This window comes from Coregonus lavaretus, assembly GCF_964263955.1.
Source record: "Coregonus lavaretus genome assembly, chromosome: 39".
NCBI lineage: Eukaryota > Metazoa > Chordata > Actinopteri > Salmoniformes > Salmonidae > Coregonus > Coregonus lavaretus.
In genome coordinates, this window is record NC_140026.1 from 21847599 (window position 1) to 21862176 (window position 14578).

At 45.7% G+C, this 14578-nt stretch overlaps 1 protein-coding gene across 5 annotated transcripts in view; it reads right to left on the reverse strand.

Moving 5' to 3' along the window:
- Window positions 1–14578, reverse strand: part of nrxn2b (neurexin 2b) — an 863757-nt gene that overhangs the window by 15102 nt on the left and 834077 nt on the right. For all 5 annotated transcript variants that reach the window (XM_084156410.1, XM_084156411.1, XM_084156413.1 and 2 more), the window contains one exon: window positions 5884–6212. In XM_084156410.1, the coding sequence (XP_084012536.1) occupies window positions 5884–6212 (329 nt within the window). The remainder of the gene's footprint in view (window positions 1–5883; window positions 6213–14578) is intronic.

The following is a 14578-nucleotide window of genomic DNA, read 5'->3' on the forward strand; positions in this document are numbered from 1 at the left end:
GGTTAAGATCATAGGAGGGGAAGCTGATCCTAGATCAGTACCAACGGGAAACTTCACCTGGAGCAGGGTCCTCGAGGTGAGGTTTGAGTTGGGAAGCACTGCTCCAGAGTCAGACTATCTGTGCGAGATCACATGCTCTGACTGTGCATAGGAGGGGCTCCTACTGATCTTAGTTTACCCCAAACCACAGCCTCCAAATTGGGGTCAACGCAGGAGAAGTGATGACTTCCCCCATTCTGTAGCATCTAGTCTTCTATCAGGGTAAAAACTAACACATTAAAAAGTATGTTCTTATTTAAACCATCAAGGCATTATTTGTCATTATCAAAGTGTCTCGCTACAGGTAGCTCACAGCTTTTTTTTTGCTCCGTCTTGGAGGAGAAATGTACATTCGTGTTTGTTTGCCTGTGTCCCGTTCCCCTGTCCCGTTTGGATGGTGATGGTGGTGTCACGTCGAGTAGTAGAGGGGCTACAGGCTTGTTAAACCAATGCTGAGACGTTAGCTTGGGCCCCGGTTGAGGCTGTATAGTATACATTATCAAGTTTCCTCTAGCGCAAAACACCACCACAGACTCCATAAAATGACCTATTAACTGCACAGACGACAGAGTGTGTATCCTGTGTGTGTGTGTTGGGATGCAAAGCTAGCTAACACCATGTAAACATTGCATGACTAATGAATGGGCCATGTGAACAGGGTTGAGAGGAATAGGAGTGCCTCATTAGATCAGTTGCCAAGGAAATGGAAGTGAGAAGATCAACAGGATCTGATGGGCGGCCATCTTAGCTGTTGAATGGTACCGTGTGATCTGGGCTTCTTCAGCTGTAAAGGGATGGAGCTGTTTCAGCCATGGTTGTAATGTGTCACATGGGATTGGGGGGTGACATGTTCGCTTTTCCTTCGTCTTTGTCCTCATTGTCTTTCTGCTTCCTCTTATTTTCTTTCGGACCCAAAAACAATACTAATGTTCTGTCTCTTCCTGTCCTCTCTTCCTCCATCTCTCTGTCCCCTCTGTCTCCCTCTCTCTGTTTGCCTCCGTCTGCTACTCAACACTCTCCTCCCCTTCCTCAATTTCCTTCTCCTTGTCTCCTCTCTCCTTGTCCACCAGAGGAGCCCAATCTGGGCCTGTGTTCATCAGGGAGAGAGACCAAGGCGAGCTCGCTGGGCTTATGTTATGACTTGGTGAAATTCATGTCAAGCATTAAACATTATGCTTGTTAATTATAAACAGCGCAATGGTGGAGCGCCAAACAAACAGAAACACCAGATATCTGCTAGAGCTGAATGTGCCTCTGGGCACTAGGACGCCTACAGACATTTCTCAAGATGGCTGTCTATTTCACAGCACACAAAACAACACCTGCTAAGGAGTTTTGTCATTACACACTTCTACACACAGATGTCTAGTCTGCCTAGAGGCCAGTAGAAAGACATTGATATGGAACTCAACACAGTGGATGTGAATACATATTGAGTGACATATACAGTGCCTTGCAAAATTATTCATCCCCCTTGGCTTTTTTCCATTACCACCTGTAATGGAAATGGATTTTTATTTGGAGTGGCCAGAAAAAAAGCCATTGCTTAAAGAAAAAAATAAGCAAACACGTTTGGTGTTTACCAAAAGGCATGTGGGAGACTCCCGAAACATATGGAAGAAGGTACTCTGGTCAGATGAGACTAAAATTGAGCTTTTTGGCCATCAAGGAAAACGCTATGTCTGGCGCAAACCCAACACCTCTCATCACCCCGAGAACACCATCCACACAGTGAAGCATGGTGATGGCAGCATCACGCTGTGGGGATATTTTTCATCGGCAGGGACTGGGAAACTGGTCAGAATTGAAGGAATGATGGATGGCGCTAAATACAGGGAAATTCTTAAAGGAAACCTGTTTCAGTCTTCCAGAGATTTGAGACTGGGACAGAGGTTCACCTTCCAGAAGGACAATGACCCTAAGCATACAGCTAAAGCAACACTTGAGTGGTTTAAGGGGAAACATTGAAATATCTTGGAATGGCCTAGTCAAAGCCTAGACCTCAATCCAATTGAGAATCTGTGGTATGACTTAAATATTGCTGTACACCAGCAGAACCCATCCAACTTGAAGGAGCTGGAGCAGTTTTGCCTTGAAGAATGGGCAAAAATCCCAGTGGCTAGATGTGCCAAGCTTATAGAGACATACCCCAAGAGACTGTAATTGCTACAAAAGGTGGCTCTACAAAGTATTGACTTTGGGGGGGTGAATAGTTATGCACGCTCAAGTTTTCTGCTTGAGATAAAACTGGGGTAATCATGAACATAGAGTTAGAATTCTTTGTTGCTGGGCCAGGAACTCAATTGGGTCATTTCACTGTGTGTGGGTGGGTAAAGCGGGAATCTGACCTAGGGTCGAATTGCTTGCTCTTACTTAAATCCATGGCTGTCCTACTTTATGAGAGACTGAAACCAGATTGTGGCCTTTTGCCTCTCACCTCAAACAAAGTGGAAAAAGCGGCCGGGATTGAACAGAGTTTAACCTAAACATGAGTGTTTTTGCAAGATAAGGGATTGATTGATTGGATTGCTATTGATTCTGAACTAAATGAAAGTCGAATTTAGTCGCCCTCATAGACAAAGGAAGTGGGCGGAGCGATAAAGAGCGGGAAGCTGAAGAGGGAGGGATTTTAAGATAGGGTGGGGGTGAAGGAGACTATAGAGCTAGGGAAGGGAGAGAGAAAAGAGGCGTAATCTGAAGATTAGCCTGGCTTTGTTGAAATTGTAATAAAGTCATTCTTGATTCTACAAAACCTCTGAAATAACTTTGATTTTTTTGAAGTATAGTGATTATTTTCCACAACATTCCAAAATAAAAAATATTTTGCATCTTCAAAGTGGTTGGCATGTTGTGTAAATCAAATGATACAAACCCCCAAAAAATCAATTTTAATTACAGGTTGTAAGGCAACAAAATAGGAAAAATGCCAAGGTGAATACTTTCTCAAGCTACTGTATATGCATTGTAGACACACACACACACACACACACACACACAGGCACGTAAAATATGAGTAGTACATATCCAGCTTAGGTTACATTGATCTTCTGTTTACTAGCTAGGCACAGATAGTTGCTAAACCACAGACCATCATGTCTGCAGTATAAACACAGCAAAGAGGTAATCAGATATAACATTGGTTGTGTCCCAAATGGCACCATATTCCCCATATAGGGCACTATTTTGACCAGGGCAGATAGGGCTCTTGTCAAAAGTAGTGCACTATATAGGGAAAAGGGTGCCATTTGGGATGCACCCACAATGTGTAATGGAACTCTACAGGGGTCCCTAAACTCCATGCCTAATAGTAGAGCCAGTTGCAGCATCATACAGTGCATTAACTTTGGAAGGACAGTCTTTCTGTATTGATAATGGCGCAGTACTAGCGATACAACCCGTTGCATCATACACACATGACTTTGGATGGATGAAGTAGCTAGCAGCATTGACCTTAGTACAGTCAACAATGTCTGATCTCTACTCCTCTTCTGGAAAAAGTACACAGACAGTCCCGGACTGCTTTGATAACGCCATATAGAGATAATTAAGCTCATTTTCCGCCCATTTATTGAATTGAGTAAAGCTGAAATCAAAGGACTGTGGCTCCGGCTACGCAGCGCGATGAGGAAAGGATGATGGAAGAAAAAGTCTCAAAAGGTAAACAAACAACGGCTGTCCAAAAGCGAACATTCAATTAGATAAGACTTGACTGGTGTTTGCAGTGCGGTAGCTAGTAGCATGAGACGCCTACCTCTCTCTAGTCTACCCCTACACCCTCCCTGTGTCTCTCACACTCTTGCATACCTCTCAGTCTCCATCTCTCTCTACCTCCATCTCTCTCTCGTTAGCACTGTTGTTATTGGCTGAGGAGAGAGAGAGAGAGAGAGAGAGAGAGAGAGAGAGAGAGAGAGAGAGACCTTCGCTTTCAAGTGAGATGGGAGAAAGAGGGGGAGGTAGGTAGCTGGTATGAGAGCAATGTTCTTAGGCAGAGAACGCTTCGTCATGGTTGTCAAAGGAAGGCTGTCAGGCCAAGAGGTTTGTGTGATTGATCTCGGGTAAGCGTCTGAGGACAAGGAGGGTGATAATGAACAAGCTGTTTGAGAGAAACCCAATGTTAATTGGTACTTTTAGCTTAACGTCTTTTCCATGCAACACCACGCAAGTTTGTTGAAATTGTAGAAACAGCCACAGCTTGTTAGAACCGAGCTTTACCTAACCTAACCTTAAAGGCTCTGCATGGTCAATCCGACAGCATTTACTGCGATGCGGCCTCCGCAGAAGTCAGAGCATTCATTCTTCTTGTGCTTGGTGGACCACAGCAGAGCTGTTGTGAAGGAAGTTGTCAAGGAAGTGAGTTTGTGTTTATACAGGACCTCCCGCCCTCACCTACCGTCAGCCAATCATGTCAATGCGGAGCTATACGGCACTATACAGAGCCCTCTGCATTGTTACAGAATTTGGGAGGTGCACGGCGATGCGGCACAGAGCTCGATTTGGCCTCCACAAGCCTCCAGAAGCTCCGCAATTGCGTCACACCCTCTGTATGGAGCCTCCGGATCGTATTGCCAGAGCAAGCATAAATTGGCTTTTACCTTACATAATTGGGTATTCTATAACACTTGAAACATGGAACAAAGTAAACAAACAGAAAGACAAAAAACGACCATCCAGACCTGGTTTAGTTATACGTTTCCTTTCAAATACTTGTGTTTTCACATTGACTGAGTGATTCAGCCTACCTGGAATTGCAGATGAGCCTACCTGGAATTGCACACTTTTGGGACTATTCCATTTGTTCAGTTGTGTCAGGCAAGCTCAATCGATATAGCAAAAGTGTTTGGAAGAAAACTTTTGAACTCTAAAACCAACAGCTAGTCCTTCACTTAACTCCCATTTCTCTCTGGGCGCCTGGAGCCTAATACTATTCTAATGCTATACCACCACACTGCTGCAGCAGACTGCTAATGTAGCTGCGCTATATTACATTACAATGCATGCGGCTCGTGGCTAATTAATAGATAGTACGGGCTGTGAAATTGGAGGAAACGATTCCCTCTCCTGGAGGACACGTGGCCTGTTATTAAAGCTTATTATGGGCTGCGTGGGGACTGGGCAGCATTTCGACAACAGGGGGACTGTGTGTGACTGTGTGTCTAGTTGGCGTAATAGCTCTATCTCCCATTGTTCCCCAATTGCCACTTCCAGGAGTGGTGGATCGACTGATCATAACATGTCGAGATTAGTACTAGGAAAACTTAGCCTTTGTATGGGGACGTGTATACTAGACACACGGGCAGGACGCGCTCACTCAAACACACACGCACACAGGATAACAACATGTTTAGAGGGTGAGGCAAGGTAATTGAGGCAAGCAATTTATTTGCTTTTATTCCTTCGATGCCCCAACTGTCTGGCTACATGTGATTGGTGTGGATGGGTGTGATTCATATAGCCTCTAACAATGTGTCTAGTCTTCGATTTGTGATTTTGCTTTAGAAGGAATCAAAACCCCCGTCTGGATTGCTCTAATGGGGTATGCTAGACTTGTTATTGGGTTCGTTTTGAAGTTCTGAATGTCAATCTTTGGCCAAGCAGAGAGTACGTAGCTACAGAAAGTTTGTATGATTCTGTAGAGAGGAATAACTACTATGAAACAGTCATGACTCCCACTCACTCCGGGAAGAAGTTGCTCTTATAAGCACAGATCTAGGATCAGAGTATAATCACCATTTGCAGGGGAAAATCCCAAACTGGCCACAGATCAGTGTCAACCCAGTCCCCCCCCACTCCACCCCAGTCCTCCACTCACCTTCCCCCACTCCACCCCAGTCCTCCCCTACAAACCTGTGTGACACTGTCCCTCATGGTGGGCGAGCGCTGCTTGCGGGTGGTGGTGGTAGCCATGGTCGTGGTTGTCTCCATGATGGTGGTGGACATGTCGGCCAGCGGCGTGGTGCTGGTGGTGTCCGTGGTGAGCACAGAGGGCACGTCGCCCACCAGCCGCAGGTTGCCCTGGGCCTGCACGTTGGGGTCGCTCTCCGCCGCCAGCTTGAGCACCTGCAGCCCGTTGTAATAGAGTCCCGAGATCTGGCCCTGGAAGTGACGGGCCTTGTCTCCGCCACCACCGCCAATCTTGATGAACGCCTGGCTGTTGAAGATGGTCAACTGTCGACCTGGTGGAGGGAGGAGGAGAGAACGTCGGGGGGGATGCAGAAAAGAGAAAGAGGGAAGAGAGAGGTGGGAGATAAAAGGGGGTTAGGAGAAGGAGAAAGGGGGTGAAGATTGATAGGTGGGCAGGGAAACAAATAGAGAGAGAAGAAGAGAAAGAAGAAAGCGGAAAGAGGAGAGAAGCGGCAAAGGAAGACGCAATCAATCTCTGTCTCTTCGTAGGCTGCCCAACACACATCCCAATTCCCTATACTCACACATAGACAGACAGAGTGAAACAGCGGGGGACAGTATCCATCACATGGGAGGATTTACCCCTGGTAACACGTTAAGGATATTATAACCTTGCCTGAGCCGTGCTGCTGCAGGTGGCGGCCATTATGGCTCGATTCTAACAAACACGGGCCACTCAGTTTCACAGCAGAGCCTGAAGAATGTGGAAACTGGCAGTCTAATAGATTGCAGAGTGTAGCTGTGGGCTGACCCTGAGGCTGGGGGCTGGGTGGAGATGCATCTCATTCCCCACAGAGATGGAATACATTACCAAGCCTGGTGTCATTGACCCCAAAGCACCTGAGACACAGCACAAATGATGAAGTGCCTCAGACAGATATTTTTTTTTTTCAACGTCCCATCCCAAAGTACGGAGATGGAGAAGCCGTTTAGGAAAAATAAACCACTTCGGTGGAAATGGTTGAATGTTTAATTCAACAGCTCTCTCTTCTGGTCCTCCAGTCATTACTATACATCTGGATTGGACAGATGAGGGTTCGGCTCATTTGCAAGTTCCATTACTAATGTGTTACCAGGGGTTGGTGGAGGGGGGTGATCTGAAGAGTTGAAAAAAATAAAAAAAGATCCTATTTTTCTTTGCTGATATCAGTCCTTTTTTCTTTCCCCTCTGCTTCCCTCACACTCATTTTCTCAGTGGATGGGGTGTCATGCTGGGCCAATCAGGTTGGATATCAGAAGTGATGACCCTTGACCACATTAATGGGCCTCCCGGTTGGTGTGGTGGGGGGGGGGATTACTGTAGGATATTGTTTTGGAGGAAGTGGGTTAAAATGAGACTTGATGAGGTAATTACTGCAGAGAGGGGAAGGAGCAGAGGAGAAGCTAAATTGGCCCTCTTTATGGATTATTCAATGCCTGTTGTGTGTGTGTGTGTGTGTGCGTTCGTGCGTGCGTGCGCATGTTTGTGTGCGAGTGTGATATGGATCATGCACACTAGTATGTGTGGGATGGACTCCCCAGTGATGGCAGACCATGGTAATGGGATACTTTGAGTGTGTTTACGGGGGAGGAGTGTGTGTGTGTGTGTGTTTGCACGCGTGTCCATCTAACGTGTGTACAATATGTGTAATTATAAAGATTATGTTTACATTTCTACATTACTGTCCTCTACATTACAAACCCCTAGAGGATACACTTCAATCATTTAGAGGACAGAAATGGAAAATAGTTCCCATTCCCTTTCAATTAAGAGAAAAGACATGACATTCTTACTAGCTTAATAAGGTATTGTGTGTATGAGCGTACGTGTGTGTGTCTATGACCATGTCTGTGTGTGTTTGTGTGTGTATACTGTGTGCAGATGTCCCAGGCATAAAGCCTCCAGTGAGATAGTCCATTACACATGCCATCATTAGATGTGATCATTAGGTCCATCTGAACCCCTATAGGGATACTCTCCCATCCCCTCAATGCCTGCCTAACTAAATATATTACTATATTTTGGTGTTTTTTTTAGTTTTCCTTTAATGTGGGGCATATGTGCTGTTGCCATAATAGCTCTCTCTCACTCTATCTCTGTGAAGATGCTGCTCAACATGTTTGGTTGGGGAAAGTGATAGTGGTGGAAGGAAGGAGGAGACTTGGTAGAGGATGGACATCAGCAAGGAAGATTCAGCAGAACATTGGCACGTAGTAAGTACAAGTATGCGTACATACACACACCACATGTTGTTCACACAAACACTTTCCAACCCTACACACACCCACACACTCACTCTTGATCTCCTCCCACACACGTACTTGGTCCCCCCACTGTGAGGGAGGATCATCTCTCGTCCTTGACCAGAGGACAGAGACACACACGTCAGCCCAGTGGCTCTCCTGTTTTAGAGGTGCTGTCTCAGCAACCCTGTCTCTCCAGGGGGAGTCCAGACTCCAGATAGACAGACAGCAAAGCAGAGGAGAGGACACGGTCCGTCTGTCTCAGAGCCTGGATTCTAAATCACCTCTCAGCTTACCACGCTCTATCGTGGCCACCCAACAACTCCTGTACCTAACATTCTCCCCTGTGAGTGTAGTGATCCTCAGTGAGAAGACTGAAATTAGATTTGGTTCTTAGGGGCAGGAGTTTGATCATGATCAGGTCACGCGGTCAGGAACAACTCCTGTCCCAAATGAGTGCAGTGATCATCAGCAAACTACTAAGGTGAAATATGGAATTTCCAGTAGCTATGCAGAAGCTAGGGAATCCTGTATACAGCCGAGTGATACTTTTAGCCTGTAAAAGTATTGTTGTACACAGTTATGTTGTACTGTGAGAAGTTAGTGCGTATGCTGAGAGAAAGTGAACTAAAACAGTCAAGTATTCAACATTTGTGAGGTCCTTGGTGGATGCTTGAAGACATTCTATTACCTCTTGAACATCAGTCAGAGGAAAAGGTGCCCTCCGGAAGAGAGAGGGAATCAGTGTTTGTTTGTGTGGCTGTCTCATGGAGAGGAGACTAACAGGGGCTGATGAAGTTATTGTTTTGGGGCCTGCCGAGTCAAATTGAAACTGACGTGTCAATTCAGGGGCAATTTAGGCTGGGGGGGTTTAGAGGAAGGGAGAGGAGAGAGGAGGAGGAGAAGGGAAGGTCTTTGAACGACTGGCAATCAGACAGCTTAAGACACAAGGGTATGTGTGTGTGTGTGTTCGTGTGTGCATAATAACGTGCGTGAGCTGTCAGATGTGTCAGGGAGGTGACCTTTACGTGTGTTAAAGGTGGCCTTTTGGAAAACCACATTTTTTCTGTTTGTATATAAGTGTGTGTGTGTGCGCCTGGCCGTCTGCAGTGTGTGTCCTCTCAGTGGACAGCACCGGGCTGGGGTGCATTGATGAGGGTTTATTGAACCAATTTGGGTCTTGAATCAGGTGGCAGTGGTCCGGTCTCCCTCTCTCCATGGGCCCTTATGATGATGGGCACCATTTGGCCCTAGGGCCAGGGCCAGGGCCCAGGGCTGGCTGGCTCAGAGATTCTAAAATCTAGGCTGAGAAGACAGTCACTAGCTGGTCTTCATTAAAACACTTATTCAGGAAGACACACACACACTACTACCTAATTAACTTCAGCCCTGCCAACTGTAGAGTGATGGACGTCGCTCTGCGCTGAAGGAGCTCAAGTACACTTAGGTGATGGTCTCTCTCTTCCTCTCACTCCCGCTTGCTTTTATATTATATTTTCTTCTCTATCTATCTTTCTATCTGTCTAACTATAACTCACTCACACTCTCTCTCTCTCTCTCTATCTATCTTTCAGTGACTCTCCTGCTTCATCTCCCCTTCTCTTTCTCTTTCGTTCTCTTATCATATCTCTCAGTCCCTCTTATCTCCCTCTGTATCTCCTTTTCACTCTCACACACTTGACATATAGCTCTCTGCCAGCGTTTGGGAGTAGTGAACTGTTGTTCAGCTAGTCATTTTACTACATTTTGCAGTCGCTTGGTGGTAGTTGAACTAAATTCAAATCTGGTTACTGTTTTCAGTAGTTAATTACTTTTTTTGTCATGTTGTGGTGTAGCTAACTACACACTAACATTTGGGTGCAGTAGGCAATAATTACCTTTCTTTTTCAGCATCAGACCTGCCTTATTTAGGCACACTGTTTGTATTTAATAGGCTAAATTACACATTCCGTTAACATCTGATTCCAGAGTGATCTGCTCTTGTAATTTGTAGTCTATGACATTTTAGATTTAGATATGATAATTGTTCACTAAGTAGTTTGAAGTTTGAAAAGACAGACTGAGTGGGTGGGGATCTTATATTCATGAGCTCACCTTGATTTACAACTCTTTGAAGTGCATATGTAAAGAAACTTGGATGCCGTGAGCAGTGTGGCAGTAAAATCATCTCAAGCTAATTTGGTGAAACACAAAGCAACTCAAACAACATTGAAATTGCATTAATGAGGTCAATTGTTTTATACATCCCCCATTTGGCATGTCTCTTGTGATGCGGTTCACAGCAGCACTGACGGATGTGTTGCCATGACAACTGCGTCAGAGCTTAGAACAACCCTTTATTTTGTTCCATGCTGGCTGAAGACCTAGCTAGCCAGTAACTAGCTAACAACAGACACATATGAAAGGGGAGACATGTAAGTATCTTAGATGAAGTGTAAACTTTTAATTATATTTGCTGACACCCTACAGTCAAATGTTGACACCAGTGTGGTGGCTATCTAGCTATATAAACTACGCCCCTCTGCAAACACGCCTTCTCTGATGTTGGTTACGAGGCGGTACTTATTTAAATTAGGTAAGAGAATATCATGTTACCATTGGTGTATTAAAATGAGAGTTTGGGTGATTTCACCCTATGCCCTTAATAATACCACCACCTGAATCCAAGTGTTTGAGATGGGGGAGGGGACAAGTAAATTTATGATCAAACTTGATCAATGTAGAAGCAACAGTCATTTTTCATACTTTGGTCAGCCTACTTTGATCTGGTTTCATCCAAATATCATCAAATTTCATGAAAAACATGATATTGAATGAACATGACCTTTAAGTAAACTATATTTTTCTTTAGGGTATCTTTAGTGTAGCTTAACTTCTTCCAGTGTGAAGTAATTGGTAGTTTGGTAAACAATATTTTCAGAGTAGCTTCCCCAACACTGCTCGCTGCCCCCAGCTTCCTCTCCCTCTTCCTCTCCCTCTATCATTAGGACATGGCTGTATTGTGTGTTATCCCCTGGTGTCTCGTCCCCTGCTGAATGCACATGGATGTTTTGTGTTCTAAAAGGAGAACATCCAGTCAATTTGACTGACAGGGGATGACGCTAGCTAGCGCTGGGGATAAGAATAGCACTACGGAAAACACGTAGACAGAGAACATGCTAGAAAGGGGGTCGTGGGGGTGGCGGTGTTCAAAGCATTATGGACCGCAATCACTCGCGCTTTTCCCAAATCACAGGGGGGCTTAGCGACTGATAGCCTAGCCAGCTGGCCAGGAGGTGAGAGATGCATTGCCGCTTCGATTTCCTTACTGAGGGCATGAGCTAACGATCCCCTAGCACCGATGCTATGACCCATGCTATGAACTGCTCGTGTTGAATGCCAGTTGACAGTTGAATGCCAAAGGCATTTGATTGTGACAGGAAATGTATATATTTTCGGGGGGAGGAGGAGGATGGGGCTTCTTCTTGCATATCACACACGGGCTGTCATTTTCTTGGAGAGGGAACAGTGGAGGCTCCTCAGAGGAGGAAGGGGAGGACACTCATGGTTCGCACCATGGTGTAGCTGGAGGACAGCTAGTTTCCGTCCTCCTCTGGGTACATTGACTTCAATACAAAACCTAGGACACTCATGGTTCTCACCTCCTTCCATAGACACAGTAATTATGACAACTTCCGGACATCCTCCAACCTATCAGAGCTCTTGCAGCATGAACTGACATGTTGTCCACTCAATCAAAGGATCAGAGAATGAATCTAGTACTGAAGGCATAAGCTACAGCTAGCTAGCACTGCAGTGCATAAAATGTGGTAAGTAGTTGACTCAAAGAGAGAGAAAGACAATAGTTGAACAGTTTTGAACAAATTAATTTCTTCAAAAATGAAGGAGAAGCAAGAAAGCGAGCGAAAGAGAGCTAACTATATTTTGTTGTATTTTTTTTCACTTAGCTAGCAAACGCAGCTAGCTACTTTAGTTTACCGGGGCCCACCGGTGTAACTGCTAAACTGCTTGCTGCTGACTGTACTGCACGATTGTAGCGGGTATCTCTCTCTCTCTCTCTCTCTCTCTCTCTCTCTCTCTCTCTCTCTCTCTCTCTCTCTCTCCTCCCTCTCTCTCTGCTCCCTCTCTCTCTGCTCCCTCTCTCTCTGCTCCCTCTCTCTCTGCTCCCTCTCTCTCTCTATCTGCTCCCTCTCTCTCTGCTCCATCTCCCTCTCTCTCTCTCTCTGCCCCCACCTCCATCTCCCTCTCTCTCTCCCTTATCATTCCAACATGGCTGTATTGTGTGTTATTTCCCCCTGCTGAATCCACATGAATGTTCTGTGTTCTAATTCGTGAGGGAGAACATCCAGTCTATTTGACTGACAGGGGATGACGCTAGCTAGCTAGCGCTGGGGATACGCATAGCACTAGGGAAAACATGTAGACAGAGAATATGCTAGAAAGCCAGCGAGATAAAGGAGGGATTTAAAGGAGAATAAGAGGGAAGGAGGATAATTGCTGTATGGAGAGTGAAGAAGCATGTTGTCATGTAAATCCCTCCAGTCAGACAAATGAGTCTGCTTTGGAGTGTTGTAACACTCTGGCCTCATCATGACCCTCTCTAAGGCCTCTTACACTGTATCTGTCATCAGTGGCGCACCCTGGAAAATAGTCCCAGTCACTTGGTAGCTCGGAAACAAGAGAGGATCATGGAAGCGATGAATGCTCCCCACTCTTCGCTCCATAAACACGGCATATAGGAAATGGGGAAGGGGTGCTCAACGCATTATGGGCCGCAATCACTTGCGCCTTTCCCAAATCACACAAGGGGGCTTAGCGGCTGATAGCCTAGCAGAGTGGCCAGGATGTGAGAGATGCATTCCCGCTTTGATTTCCTCACTGAGGGCATGAGCTAACGATCCACCAAAAGGAAATAAAATGCGAAAAAAATAATAAACGCATAAATAAGTCGTTTATCATATGTTTGGTTGCTTCGAGACTAATGTGTCTTGTGGGTACACATTATGATTTTTCAATCACCAATGTGCAATGGAACAATGGAATGTCACAGGCTTTGGTTTTGACAGGAAGTCAATATATTTTCGGGGGGAGGAGGGGGATGGGGCTTCTTGCATATCACACACGGGCTGTAATTTTTTGGAGAGGGAAATATCAGTAAAATATATTTTTTTGCTAGAGGAAATGTCAAGACGGGTTGAATTGTTCTGAGCATTGTAATTTCCCAATTGTTAACCCCACTGTAATGAAAATATATTTAGACTGACACCTAATGGCCCTAGGGCCCGGGGCTCAGCTGGGCTGGGCTTAGAGACTGGGCTGGAATAGGAGGGTGACAGACACTATCTTTCCCTCATTTAAACAGCCAACAGGATGAAACACACACTACTACCCAATTAACTTCAGCCCTGCCGACTCTAGAGTGATGGACGTCCCTCTGTGATGAAAGTGTCCAAGTCACTTCGGTGATGGTCTCTCTCTCTCTCTCTCTCTCTCTCTCTCTCTCTCTCTCTCTCTCTCTCTCGCCATCATCTCTCTCTCTCTCTCTCTCTCTCTCTCTCTCTCTCTCTCTCTCTCTCTCTCTCTCTCTCTCTCTCTCTCTCCTCTCTCCCTCTCTCTCCCTCTCTCTCTGTCTCTCTCTCTCTGCCTCTCTCTCTGTCTCTCTCTCTCTCTCTGTCTCTCTCTCTCTCTGTCTCTTGCTCTCTCTCTCTCGCCTCTGTCTGTAACTATCTGACCTTCCTTCTTTCTACAGGTATCTTTTATCAGTTTCCCTCTTCCTCCTGAATGATCTTCCCTTCTTCTTTTTCTCTCTCTTTCTCTCCTTTTCTATCACACCTGACCCAGGTTGTTGCCGTAAATGAGAATGTGTTCTCAGTCAACTTACCTGGTAAAATAAAGGTAATAAATAAAATAAATAAATAAAGCTCTCTGCCCCCACCTCAGTCTCCCTTGCTCTCTATATCATTAGAACATGGCTGTATTGTGTGTTATTTCCCCCTGTGAGAGATAGCTTAGCATGTTGTCATGTAAATCCCTTGAGCCAGAGAAAGTAGTCTGCATTGGAGTGTCATAACACTCCGGCCTCATCACGACCCTCTCTAAGTCTCTCACACTGTATCTGTCATCAGCGGAGCGCCCTGGAAAATAGTTCCAGTAGGTTGGTCACTCGGAAACAAGAGAGGATCAGGGAAGCGATGAATGCTCCTCCTCCCTCTTCACTCCATAAACGGGGCATCTGGGGAAGGGGACGTGTAGGTGGCGGTGCTCACCAAATCACACAAGGGGGCTTAGCGGCTGATTGGCCAGGAGGTGAGAGATGCATTTCCTCTTCGATTTCCTCATTGAGGGCATGAGCTAACGATCCCCTAGTGCCAATGCTACGGGGGGGCACGACAGTGGAATGTGCATTGGAACAGTG